Raw genomic sequence first — 14,813 nt, 5'->3', positions numbered from 1 at the left:
AGCTTTAGATGTCAGCACATATGTTGCTGGCTCAGTTCCAAGGCAGGCACTGAGGGAGTGGTTTGTGTGTAACAGCCTTTATGGGGATATCTGGGAGAGAGGAGTCACAGGTTCGTGGGTGGACTAGTCCATAAACACATACATACAATATACATAGTGGTAGGACCACACTTGTGTTTTTTGGAATTCACAGCAAAGAAATTAGGAAGAGGAGCAGGCCATTCAGCCCTTTGAGTCTGTTCTGCTGCTCAATAATCTCTTGAGTGATTGCCAAAATTCAGTACCCGATTAATTATTTTCATCTGAAAACAAAATCAGACTGCCTACTTGTTCAAGGAAGTTTTTAAAAACATCAATGAGACAATGAGCAGATGATATTATCAAATGAGGGACCGACTTTGATATGTGGAATAATTTTTTTTAAAATAGAATACTGGGCTTTTCCAACTTAGAGAATTGACCTCCAAAAGTTGCCTCATCGAAACATCTCCGACAGATCAGCGGTGCACTAGAACGTTAACCTATATATATTTTTTAAACTTTATTTATGTCGTTCAAAAAACAATTAGTACATGACATATACAACAAGTAACTCTAAACATGAACGTTATTTTTTATATATAGAGAAAAAAAAAGAAACCCCCCCCCCCCTTCAGCCAACTCTCCTAAGGAGAGCCATAAAGAAAAAAAAAATTAAGCATACATATTAAAATCTAATCAATTTAAATTGAAATGTAAATATTCTGAATATAACAACCACTTATTAATAAAAAAAACTAATTATCACGTGAAACGTATGTAATTTTTTCCATTTTTAAACAATATTTCATCTCATTATGCCATCTATTAATATCAATCATATTTGTATCTTTCCACGTACTAGCAATACATTTTTTAGCTATTGATAATGCTAAATATACAAAAGCAAGTTGAAATTTATCTTAATCCCAAACCTTTCAGAGGTTGCAAACTACCCAATAAAAATACTGTCGGATCTAAAGGTATTTTAATCTTATACAGGTATTCTAAAAACAATTGAATTTTCTTCCAAATGGATTGTATATATGTACGTGACCAGACAGCATGAAAAAAAGTTCCAACAGAATTACCACATCTAAAACACAAATCTGATTCATGAAAACCATACTTTTTTAGTTTTTCAGGTGTTAAGTATAATTAATGTAAAAAATTATAATTAATCATTGCATAACGTGCATTTATCAGTCTAGTTACACTATCATAACAAATATCTAACCAATCATCCTCGGAAAAAATAAAACCAATATCCACTTCCCATTTACTTAGATTTATCCCAACCCTTTTTATCCATACCATCCTGTAATATTTGATACATAGATGAAATATAACCCTTCTCTGGTACCTTCAGAAGAAAAGTCTCAAATTTAGTCATTTCAGGTAAAATCATATCTCTATCGTTAACCTATATATTGTGCTCCAGTTTTTGGAGTGAGAATCGAATGCATGATTTTATGATTTGTTCATTGAGATTTGGTCTCAGCCTCGGTTAGATTATAATTGATCTTAACAGCTTTGTCTCCGTGTACAGTAACTTACCAGTAGAGTTAAATTGAGAAAAGAATTGCTATCTTTGTTGCCTGATATGAGAGTTTATTATTAAACACATAAGTAGAATGTATAGATGCACCAAAATTCTGATTTGCTGCAGCCGCACAGGTTTGCAAAATACAGCAACAATTATACAAATTAAGTTACTGTAATGTTCTATGAAACAAAATAAACTAAATATAAAAGCATAGATAAATCCTCACAATTTAATTTATTTTTAAAAAAAATTCAATAGTGCTAACAGGTTTTTTGGTGATCCTGGTTTACGATTAGGGTAGTTTGTAGCATTTCAAGAGATTGATAGCTGTGGGTCTTGAACCTAGACCTGGACTTTAGACTTCTGTTCCCTTCCACATGAAGGTAACACCAGGAAGGGATTGTGACCAGGCTGATGGTGATCCTTTGTGATGACGGATTTCTTGAGGCAGCGCCTCGCTTAGATGATCTGAATGGACAGGAGATCTGTCCTCATGATGGGTTTTGCTATGTTTGCCACTTTCTACAGCCTTCTGTGTTTCTGTGCATTTGAGTTTCCAATCCACAGGTTTAGGAGAGTAGTCAGTGGGCCTTTTGAAGCATTGAGCAGTTTAGTGCTCCAGGGAATGTCTCTCTTTCATACCACCAGTAACCTCTTCCCTTTCTTGCTAACTCTTCCAAAATAGTTGTGTTGTTAAAGAAAATAGTCATAAAATTGAAACACATAAAATATTTATTATATTTATGTTTGTCGTAATCTAATTTTTCTGTTCTATTTCGTAGGAAAATGTCTAGTAAAGAAATTAAGGCCACTTTGAAAAATGCAAGGGAAGCTATAAGAAAAAGAGAATATAAAGAGGCACTTAAACATTGCAAGGTACATTGTCACATTTTTTTTAGTCTGGTCCACTTGAATATTGCTTGTGTATGTCATTTCAGCATTGGAAGTTGTACAATATTGTTTTGTCACAATGTGTTTTCTAAAAACATTATCAAAGCAAAGGTAAACGAGAGAGTGCAGATGCTGGACCAACTCAGCAGTTCCAGAAGCATCCATGGGAGGCAATAGATAGTCAATGTTTCAGACTGAAACCCTTCATCAGGAATAGCAAGAAGCAGGAACAAATCTGAATAAAAGGATGGAGAGGGAGGAGCACAGGCTGGCTGCAGATGGGTGAATACTGTATGTGTAAGATGGAGGATAAAAGTTGCATCAAATATAATTTTGTAAAGTGAAGGTATGCGTGGTTATCATGCCATAATGTCAGTTGCAAGGTCTTGATCAATAAATTGAGTTTGCCGAAGATATTGCGTAAATGCTTGAGGAACCTGGCAGGTCTTGCAGCGTCCATAGGAGGTAAAGATCTATAATTGACGTTTTGGGCTTGAACCCTTCTTCAAGGTTCAAACAGTTGTGTCCCAGAGTGTAAGAAAGCAATGAAGACTATTTCTTTTGGACCTCACCTCAGTAAACAGCAGCAGCATCTGGAAAAATTAACGTAGCTGCCAAAATAAATAATCCTGAAGTTGATGTGATTTTACACAGTTTATGGATTGTATGACAATTGAAAGCAAAGCATTTAAATGTCCTCCTAGAAAAAAGTGGAATTGGCTGAATTCTTTGTTTCACATTTAAGTTCATGATGTCAGATATTATTATAGATATGAAAGGCAAAATAAATGACTCAGTGATGTTATAAGCATTTCCACTTTTAGCAATCATTTCACTTATCTTGCAAGAAGACCCTTCTCTAATTTCTGTGATGTTTCAGTAATCATCTGTTTGAGCATTGGCCTTCTCTCAAAGTTATTTCAATGGGTTTTGAAGTAATCCAACTGTTTATCTTCTCTTTATGTACAGCCTCCAAATGTTGTTTTAACTTGCTTATTCTGATGCTTTCGTCTTAAAATGTATTCAAACAAGTGAAACACATTGGCACAGAAGGGTTTTGTGGAGATGTAATGAAACCATACGATAAGTATTCCACCGAATACTGCCGACACTTTTTTGCCAAGGAACACATAAATAAAATTATTTCTGAAATAACAAAAAAAACTATTACAAAACTAAAGCACTTTTTACAAGGATTAGCTCGAAAATCGGCTTAAATTTTATGGAAAATAATGAACAATACTACTTCAATGAAAGCTAGCAGATGGAGACATGCATTCACTGTCTGCCACAACAACCCGAAGCAGAATGAGTTTGTTTTCAGATGTGAGAAATGTGGAGCAAAACGTTTTGGCCTGCATGCTATTTTCCTGGAATTGGAGGTGATAGAACAAAAGAGAAAATATATGAGGGAGGAAATTCATAGCCAAAGCTGGTTCCATGTCTGACAAACACAATCATGTTGAAGCAAGGAATGCTCTGAAAATATTAAGTTCCTGCATTTATCCAGATCATTCTTGGCTGTCTCCAAATGCCCCCAACCATGGAAAAAAAATCACGAGTTATTCAGAAACTATACAGCAAAGCCTAGCAGTAAAGCCCTTTCCTTCCCCCAAAAATGTTTAATCTGTTCAGTTTCCATGCCATTTATACACCTTGGGGGCCTCCCTTATTAAGGATTTCAGTCCATGGCCCCCTTAAAACCCCCATAGAGGGCAATTGGTCCTGTTGAAAATGACTGTGTTGGGTATTAGATAGTTTTATAATTTGCTTATGGACTCATTTAAAGTGCAAAAAGCTAATTTTAGATCCTACCATTTTTCTGTAAGAATACCATCAGATTTCTACTGGGGCTAATTCCAACATTTGATCTATAATTTTCTTATTGTGCAGATGGTGTTGAAACAAGACAAGAATAACTACAATGCTTGGGTTTTTATTGGAGTTGCTGCAACAGAGTTGGAACAGCCTGATCAGGCGAAGACTGCATATAAAAAAGCAACCGAACTTGACCCAGACCAATTGCTGGCATGGCAGGTATATTAGTAATTTAATCGTCTTTACAAATAAATGAGCATGATCCTGTAATTCAAAAATGCTTTGAATAAAATTATATCAAGCTTTAAGTTTTATCATATTTCCTGTTGCTCAACTACTTTCATTTTTGTTACAGTGAGATCAAAAGTGCTAAATTTATAGAAAATGATGTAGTTTAGTTTGTTACCTGATGTGGTAAATGTAGGCTCAAATTACATTTAATAAACTTTGAGGTGAATTTATGGGGTTATTGCTTCAACAAAAACATTTTATGAAATTTAATTGCAAAATTTCTTGAGTTATTCCAAATGGCCACTTGAAATTGTCAGCTAGATTATACTCTAGTACATATCCCTTGTTTGTGTTTTCCTTCAGTTTTGTCTCACTACTTTTATTTGACAATGTTCTCTTTTGTTCTGTTGTTATTTTGTTTACATATATAATTTGGAATGGGTGGAGATTGCAATGATAGGAAATAAGTGAAAATGGCATGAATTTTAATGGGACAGTGGTAAAACATCTAGGTTATGGCTGATATTTCTGCAACAGGAGCAAGTGGATGAGTTTAAGAGTATATGTATTACTTACAAAGGTATCAAATTAGAGTGGTTCACCAAAAATCTAAAGAAAAATCAAGCCATTGTTTTGGGTGCAAGTAAGTAATGTTGGGCTTTACAAATCTTATTGGGGACTGTGAATGAGAAGAGGAGCATTTCAAAAACACCGTCATAAGTTGTGTTTGTTTAAATTTGTCCATTGGCTAATTAGCTATAGCTAATACAAGGAAGGGTAGATCAAGCAGAGTGGAACAGTAGAGTGAGCAGTGTAGGAGTGGGGCTTTGAGATTTTGGCTTGTGATGCTTCAGCGAGCAGAAGTTGATGTAGTGGAGCACGAGTTGAGGTAAGGACAACCATGTTGAGGAACAAAAGGGTTCTGAAAGGAGCCATAGCTGAGGACAGTTGTTTATAACTTTTTTTTCATTTTCATAAATAGAGGGAATAGCATCCTGGGCAAGGATATGCTCCTTCCAGAATGTGCATAGTCAGGGAAGCCACAATGTCCCTGATGACTTAATCTGCTAGAAGTGCATCCAACCACAGCTTCTTGTAAACAGAATTATGGAAATGGAGCTGGAGTTGGATAAACTCCAGACCATTTGATAGGCTGAGGGGTTGATAGACAGGAGTTAGAGGGACGTGATCACATCTAGAAGGCAGGAAGGAGGGAGTTGGGTCACAGTCAGGAGAGGGAAAGGGAACAGACAGGCAGTGCGCGTGTGCAGCACTGCGTACTGAGTATGGAGAAGCCAGACCAACAGCATTTTGGTCAGCTCTGAGCCTCAGAAGGGAAGGGTGAAGTTAGGTAGAGTAATGTTCATAGGGGACTTGATAGTTAGGGGAACAGCTCGGAGATACTGTGCCTGAAAAAGAGACTCCAGGATATTTTGTTGCCTCCTGGGTGCTCAGGTATGGGATGTCTGAGTGGGTGCAAAATATACTTAAGGGGAGGACTCGGAAGTCGCAGCACATATTGGTGCTAATGACAGAGGCAGGAATGGGGTAGAGGTCCTGCAAAGTAGGTTTAGGAAGTTGGGCTGAAGAGCAAGACTTCTGTTGGATAAAACTGGACAAAAGACAAGTAAAAAGAATAAAGTAGCCAAATTTATGGTTAAATCAATGCAGGAAATGAAACTTGTGGATATATGGAGGAGGCAACACCCAAGAGAGAAAGAATTTTCATATTATTCGAGTAGGCACAAAACATATTCAAGGATTGATATGTTTTTGTTGTCAGCCCATATTCAAGGGAGAGTTAGGAAAACTGAGTATAAAGCTAGACTACTATCAGATCATTCACCCCTATTATTAGCAATAGAACTGGAGGACATCCCACCAAGAACATATAGATGGAGGTTAAACTCCATGCTACTTAAAGACAGGAATTTAGGGAGTTTATTGAACGCCAAATTAAAACGTATTTTGAAATAAACACAGGATCAGTCAAAGACAAATTTATATTATGGGACGCAATGAAAGCCTTCATTAGAGGGCAGATCATAAGTTATGTGACTAAGATGAAAAAGGATTACAATCGGGAAATAGCAGTTGGAAAGGGAGATAGTAAGTACAGAAAAGGAATTAGTAAAAATGGATGATATAACGAAAAGGAGAGAATTGGCAGACAAAAAAATTAAATACGAAACATTACACACGTACAAGGTGGAGAAGAACATAATGAAAACAAAGCAAATATATTACGAACTGGGAGAAAAAACACATAAAATATTAGCCTGGCAACTTAAAACTGAACAAGCTAAAAGAATGATACTGGCATCAAGGAAAAAGGACAAACAAATTACGTATAGTCCAACAAAGATTAATGAAAATTTTAAGTAACTTTATGAACAATTGTATCAAACTGAGAATGAGGGGAAAGATGATAAAATAGAGGAATTTTTAGCTAAAATTGAACTGCCGAAATTGCAAGAAGAGGAACAAAACAAACTAATAAAACCATTTGAATTAGAGGAAGTACAAGATATATTAACACCAGCATTAACACCAGCATCATATAGACCAATATCTCTACTTAACTCAGACTATAAGATAATAGTGAAATTATTAGCAAACAGATTGGCCGATGTGTACCTAAAATAGTAAAACAAGATCAAACTGGATTTATTAAGAAATAAAGGAGGATGAGTATAAAATCAGCTTATTTCCAGATGACATCATAGTATACCTAACAGAACCAGAGGTATCAGTAAAAGAATTACATAAGAAATTGAAGGAATATGGAGAAATATCGGGGTACAAGATCAACGCAAATAAAAGTGAAGTGATCCCAATGAGTAACGCAGACTAAACAGAATTTTAAAAAGAATCACCAGTTAAATGGCAAGCACAAGCAATCCGATACCGAGGGATCACGTTAGATAATAACTTAAGCCACTTGTACAAACTAAATTATTAGCCACGAATAAAGAAATTTCAGGAAGACTTAGAACATTGGAAAGAATTACCGCTAACGTTGATAGGGAGGGTAAACTGCATTAAAATGAGAGTGTTCCCAAGGATACAATACTTACTTCAAACATTACCAATTCCTTTAACAGAAAAATTCTTTAAGGAATGAAAGAGAATAATAAGGAAGTTCTTGAGGAAAGGGAGGAATCCAAGGGTAGCGTTAGATAAATTAGCAGAAAGGTATAATCAAGGTGGTTTGAAGTTACCAAATTTTAGAAATTATTACAGAGCCGCACAATTAAGGTATTTATCAGATTTTTACCAATCAAGGGAAAAACCAGACTGGACTAAGATAAAACTAGATAAAATAGGGGAAAAGGTACTGGAACATATACTTTATAAGTGGGATGAAAAGCTGGTGCAATATAAAAACTCACCAGTACTGCATCATTTACTTAATACATGGAAGAAGATCCACTTAGAAAGGAAAAAAACAAATTATCAAATAGCAAAATTACTATTGACGCAAAATCTGCTAATCCCTTTTATAATAGACAACCTTTCCTTTAGAGAATGGGAGAGAAAAGGAATCAAAAGAATAGAAAATTGTTTTTTGGGAAATAATTTATTAACATTTGAACAGTTGAAGTACAAATATTGAATAACTCATGGTACAATGTTTGCATATCATCAATTGAAAGCTTATTTAAAGGATAAATTGGGAATCAGCTTGAGATTACCTGAAGGAATCAGCTTTGAATACGTGATTACAGACACAATGATAATTAAAAGATTTATAACCAACATGTACATTAAGTTGCAAGATAAGGAAAATGAAATAAACTATAAACCTAAGCAGAAGTGGGAAAAAGATCTAAACATAAAAAATGAAGTATGGGAAAAGTTATGTTCTGGAACTATGAAGAATACAATAAACACAAGGTTATGCATGATACAGTATAATTGGTAACACAGGGTATATATTACCCCTCAAAAATTGTAAAAAATGGGATTCAACATTATCGGATAGTTGTTTTCACTGTAAGAAGGAAATGAGAACAACATTACATGCAACTTGGACATGTACGAAAGTAAATATGTTTTGGGAAGAATTAAATCAGATACAGAATAAAATTACAAAAAATAACATGCCAAAAAAACCAGAGATATTTCTTTTGTAACATAAGAAGTAGAGAATAAGGCCTCAAATTGGATAAAGTGCAAAAAAAAATTCATTATGATAGACTTAGCGATAGCAAAAAAAATGTATGTTAACTTGGAAAATGGAAGAGAGCATGAGTATACAGCAATGGTACATGGAAATGAATAAATGTATTGAAGTGCCAGTTGATGAAGTAGACAACCCTATTCAGCCTTTGAGGCTGATGGGGTAGTTATACCAGTTTAAAAGGGTACCTTTTGGAGTCACTAATAGTGTGTCAGTGTTTCAGAGGTGTATGGGATTCTTTTCCTACTACTGCAAATGGGTTCGGGACTACGCAACGAAGGCACGCCCTCTGTTTGACACTAAATCTTTTCCTCTCTCTCCAATGGCCTTGAAGGCTTTCGAGAGAATTAAAGCTGATATTGCCAAATCTGCACTCTCGTCCATTGACGAGGATGTCCCATTCCAAGTGAAAACTGATGCCTCAGATTCTCCCTTGGCAGGAACCCTTAATCAAAAGGGCAGGGCTGTGGCATTCTTATCCCTCACGTTACGCGGACCTGAACTTAAACATCTTGCCATTGATAAAGAAGCCCAGGCTATTATTGAAGTTGTTCGCTACTGGAGACACTTTCTAGCCGACAGAAAATTTACTCTTGTCACTGATCAGAAACCTGTAGCCTACATGTTCAGTACTAAACACAGAAGTAAAATTAAGAACAATAAGATGGCACGCTGGCGAATAGAACTCTCAACTTATAATTATGAGATCCAGTACAGACCGGGCAGGTTAAATGATCCCTCTGACGCATTGTCACGATCTGCTGCTGGTGCTCAGCTGGAGGGGCTAAAAGAGATCTGTAGCAGACTGTGCCACCCAGGAGTCACGATATTCTTCCACTACATAAGGGCTAACAACCTTCCTTACTCTCTGGAAGAAGTCAAGAAACTGACTAAAAGCTGTCCTGTTTGCACAGAATGCAAACTGCAATACTTTAGAGCTCCAGAGGCCACTCTCATCAAGGCAACGTGACCTTTTGAGAGGATTAACTTCGATTTTAAAGGGATGTTACCTTCCAATAACAAAAATGTATATTTCCTTACTGTAATTGACGAATATTCCAGGTTTCCCTTTGCAATACCCTGCCCTGATGTCTCGTCAGCGCCTGTCATTAAGTCACTTGACAGAATTTTCAGCATTTTTGTTTTTTCCAGTTACATTCATACCGATAGAGGCTCAGCATTCATGAGCGCTGAACTGTGGCGAGCCCTGCTACGAAAGGGGATTGCTACCAGCCGTACCACGAGCTACAACCTGCAGGGCAATGGGCAGGTTGAAAGGGCTAATGCTACAGTCTGGAAGACTGTTAATCTTGCTTTAAAAACACATGGTTACCCTGTTGCCTGGTGGCAGGAGGTGCTTCCTGAGGCACTACATTCTTTTCGGTCTTTATTGTGTACTGCAATAAATCAAACACCTCATGAATGTATGTTTGCCTTTCTTAGGAAATCAGGAACTGTGATGGACTGGCCAGCCTGTTTATCTGAGCCTGGAACTGTGCTGCTGAAGAGCCACGCTCAGGCACGTAAAACAGACCCCCTAGTCCAACCAGTTCAGCTACTGAATACTAACCCCAACAATGTTAAATTCCCAGCTGGGAGTACTCACATTGTACCCCTAAGAGGTCTGGCCTTGCCTGGTTTGCCCCTTCCTCGCACCCCTACTCGGAGTGAGCCTGAGAGGTTGGACTCACCTGTGACCCCTAGTAAGCTTTCAGATGGCCATGCTGAGGCTCCACTGTCTCACGCTGGTGATTCTGGAGTGGGTCCAGAAACCAGCCCTTCCCTCACTACAGACCCAGGACCTGTACCAGTTCGCAAGGATGCAATCGTTTTGAGACGAAGCACCAGAATTCGTAAACAACCTGATAGGCTGACATATTTATAAAACATCTAATTATATTTCGATTGCTTGCTAGATACTGGCGTATTTTGACTGTTAGAATATCTCCAGGCCAAACATGGTATCCATGTATTACTTACTTCAGTCTTTCCTAGCAGCTGTCCTTTTGATTTTAACCCTTCTTCTGCTGGGGGGAGACTGTGGTGAATGTCTGGCAAGTTGCCTGTCTCCCCTCTAGCGAGCCTTGCTGTACTAACATTGGCTGTACATTATCTCTACTGTTAAGGACACTCCCCTTGGGTATAACTGTATATCATCTATTGTCTTTCATTCTTGCAGCTCCAGGACGCATTTTCTTGGTGGTTCTCTTCTTATCAGTGGGAGTACTTTTCGCCTTACACGCTTTAGTAAAGTGGCCGAGTTTCCAACAATAGTTGCAGGTAGCAAATCAAGCCAGGCACTTCTGTCTGGGGTGCCAGCTCTTATCACAGAAGTAGCATTTTTCAGGAGTTCGCCTTTTTCTTTCCTTCGGGGTTCCAGCACTCCTGGATGTTTCCTTTTTGGCTTCTAGCATTTCACTGGACCGCATGGCACTTCTCAGTGTTTTGGCTAGAGTGACTGCCCAGTCGTAGGTTAAGGGCTCTGTCTCCAGCAGCCTCTGTCGGATGTATCTGGAGTCAATCCCATTGACTAAAGCATCCAGCTTCAAGGCATTGTGGTGTTGTTGCACGTTGACTACCCTGACATCACATTCATTTGCCAGTGAGTCGAGGGCCAGTGCATAGGCAGCATCACTTTCCCCGGGTTTCTGGCGTCCAGTCAGCAACTAGTGACGAGCAAGCACCACATTCTGTGGCCCTGCATAGTAAGCAGTCAGACGTTCCCAGGCTGTAGCCAGAGTGGGAGCTCCTTGTGTTACGGCGAAAGGGACCTCACCCAGCAGAGAGTTCAGGTGGCCTCACTGTATCGCCTCATTGACCAAGTTGTTTTGAGCCATGTAGTAATCGAAACAAGCAATCCAGTGGTTGAAAATTTCTCTGTCCCTCGGGACAGACTGGTCGATTATCACCCCCTCTGGCTTGAGTGCTGCATCCATCTCTGCTAATAAAATTGAAATGCCAGTTGATAAAATAGACAAAGACGAGGTGGTCAAACAATAATCATGGCATTTATTAACAGAAACTCATGGTACAATAATGAAAGACAATAGATGCTTATACAATTATATCCAAGGGGAGTGTCCTTAACAGTTGAGATAATGCACAGCCAATGTTAGTACAGCAAGGCTTGCCAGAGGGGAGACAGGGAGCTTGGCAGACATTCACCACATATATTCCATTGGAAAAAATAACACATAATTTAAAAAATAAAGTCACAATATTTGAACAAATTTGGGAACCATACATGGAACATATCAGAGAGAGCTTGCCTACGATCTCCATCCCCTCAAATGAGAATGAAAATGATAAGAAGACAAAACGACTAGATTCGGTGTGTAATAAATAGATGATACATTTTTCTTGTTTATTTTCCCTTGTGTGATGATATTTTATGGTTTTATTGTATTGTATATGTTGAACATTTATGGGTTTTGGAGGGGGGGTGGGTAGAGGGGAGGGAGGGAAAGTGAAAAAAAGGGGGAGAAAAGACCACTGTGTAAATTTAATGCGAAACGTTTGTACATATTTTGGTTGATATGGTTCATAGTGTGAAAAATTTAAAAAAAATATATAAAAAAAAAGAGCAAGACTTCCAGGGTGGTTTCTCTGGATTACCTCCAATGCCACGAGTTGGGGGAAGGTCAGAACAGTAAGATAGTGCAGATAAATGAGTGCTGAAGAGATGGGGCAGGGTTTCAAGTTCTTGGATCACTGGAACCTTTTCTGGGGAAAGGGCAACCTGTATAAATGGGACGGCCTGCACATGAACTGGAGGGGAACCAATATGCTTGCAGGGAAGTTTGCTGATGCTGTTTGGGGTTTAAATTATATTAGCAGGCAGATGAGAGCCAAAGTGAGGTGGGTAGTTAGTAAGGGAGTTTATGTGTAAGGATAGGCAGATAGGGCAAAATCACCACATTGGGATGAGTCACAGTTTAAAAAATAAAGTAATGAGTGCATAAAGTGGATGATCTTGTAGTTAAGATACACAGATATGATGTTGTGGCAATTACAGAGTCATGGCTAAAGGTTGGATGTCACTGGGAGCTGATTGTTCAAGGGTACACAATGTATGGAAAGAACAGGCAGGTAAGAAGAGGGGGTGGAGTGTATCTGTTGGTAAGGAAGAACATTAATTTGTTAGCAAGAGGTGACATTGGATCAGAAGATATAGAAGCATTGAGGATTGAATTAAGAAATGGCAAGGGTAAAAAGACACTTGACAGTTATAATTTGACCTCCAAACAGTAGTCAGGATGTGACAACAAATTGCAATAGCAAATAGAAAAGACTTGTCAGAAGGGCAATATTATGGTCATCATGGGGGATTTAAACATACAAGTGGATTGGGAAAACCAGGTTGGATCTCAAGAGAGAGAATTTGTATAAAGTCTGTGAAATAGCTTTTTAGAGCAGCTTGTTGATGGGACTTCAGCTGCACTGGATTGGGTGTTGTGTAATGCACCAGAGGTCATTAGGGAGCTGAGAGTAAAAGAACCATTAGGAGGCAGTGATTACAATATGATTGTGTTCTATTTGAGATTTAACAAGAAGTGTTCCCCAACCAACCAATTTTCCCTTGCAACCGCTGCAATCGTGTCTGCCTGTCCCGCATCGGACTGGTCAGCCACAAACGAGCCTGCAGCTGACGTGGACTTTTTACCCCCTCCATAAATCTTCGTCCGCAAAGCCAAGCCAAAGAAAAAAAAAATTGTTAGTAGAGCAGTGTTCCTCAACCTTTTTCTTTCCACACACATACCACTTTAAGTATTTCCTATGCCATAGGTGCTCTATGATTAGTAAGGGATTGCATAAGGTGGTATGTGGGTGGAAAGAAAAAGTTTGAAAATCACTTTTTTAATTGAACCTAATTGACTCGTTATGTGAACGGTTTCATAACTCCAAAGGAAATGGGCCAATGACAATTTTTCTTAAGCAAAGTATTTCAGTAACAATTGGGTCTAAAGTAGTGACTCTCAACCTTCCCACTCACATACCACCTTAAGCAATTCCTTACTAATCACAGAGCACTTATGGCATAGGGATTACTTAAAGAGGATTGTAAATAGAAAGAAAAGGTTGAGAACCACTGCAATTGAGTAAAGGAATTAGTGACATGAGCGAGGAACTGGCCAAAGTAGATTTTGAAGGGGACACTCGTAAGGAAGAACAATAATGGATGGAGTTTATTGCAAGAAATGAGAAAGGTGCAAGATAAATATATCCAAAAAAGAGGTAATGTTTGAATGGAAAAATGTCACAACTGTGGCTGACAAGGGAAGTCAAAGCCAACATAAAAGCAAAAGAGAGGGCATACAAAGAAGCAAAATTTATTGTGAAATTAGAGTGGATAAGGGGACCAGTAGAAAATGATGCTGGATAAATAATAATAGAATATATTCAAGAAGGGCAGGTGGCAGCAGAAAGGAAATGATAAACTAGTTAGCATGACATCAGTAGTTGGGAACATGATGTTGTCAATTGTCGAGGAGCTTACAGAGTACTTGGAGCCACATAACAGGATTGGCCAAAGCCAGCCTTGTTTCTTGGCAAACATATTGGAATTCTTAGAAGTGACAAGCAGGCTAGATAAAGAAGATGCTGTGCATTTGGATTTTCAGAAGTCATTTGACATGGTGTCACACATGAGACTACTTAATAAAATAAGAGCTCATGGTATAACTGGAAACATACGCATGATGCTTGGCTGATTGGCAGGAACCGGAGAGTCGGAATACAGGGAATTATTCTGGTTGGCTGCCATTTGCTAGTGGTGGGGGGGGGGGGGGTGGGAGGGGGAGTATTTGCAGATGGTTTGAAGGTAGTGTTGAGGAAGCAGGGAGGCTGCAGAAGGATTTTGATTAGGAGAAGGGGCAGAGAAGTGGCAAATATAATACCAGGTTGGAAAGTATATGGTTATGGACATTGGTAGAAAAAATAAACGGGCTGACTATTTTCTAAATGGGGAGAAAATTGAAAGTACCCAGATGCAAAGGGTCTTGGAAATCCTCCTGTAAGAGAGCCTGAAGGTAAACTTGCATGTTGAGTTGGTGGTGAAGAAGGCAAATACAATGCTGGCAATCATTTCAAGAGGAATAGAATACAAGACCAGGAATGTGATATTCA

At 38.3% G+C, this 14,813-nt stretch overlaps 1 protein-coding gene across 3 annotated transcripts in view; it reads left to right on the top strand.

Annotated features, from left to right (window-relative positions):
* Nucleotides 1–14,813, top strand: part of skic3 (SKI3 subunit of superkiller complex) — a 148,027-nt gene that overhangs the window by 4,463 nt on the left and 128,751 nt on the right. For all 3 annotated transcript variants that reach the window (XM_069891764.1, XM_069891773.1, XM_069891783.1), the window contains 2 exons: nt 2,347–2,440; nt 4,349–4,492. In XM_069891764.1, the coding sequence (XP_069747865.1) occupies nt 2,351–2,440; nt 4,349–4,492 (234 nt within the window). In that variant the 5' untranslated portion in view covers nt 2,347–2,350. The remainder of the gene's footprint in view (nt 1–2,346; nt 2,441–4,348; nt 4,493–14,813) is intronic.

Source organism: Narcine bancroftii, chromosome 1 (assembly GCF_036971445.1).
Source record: "Narcine bancroftii isolate sNarBan1 chromosome 1, sNarBan1.hap1, whole genome shotgun sequence".
NCBI classification, from domain to species: domain Eukaryota; kingdom Metazoa; phylum Chordata; class Chondrichthyes; order Torpediniformes; family Narcinidae; genus Narcine; species Narcine bancroftii.
The sequence above is the reverse complement of the archived record's forward strand: the minus strand, read 5'-3'. Positions and strand labels throughout refer to the sequence as shown.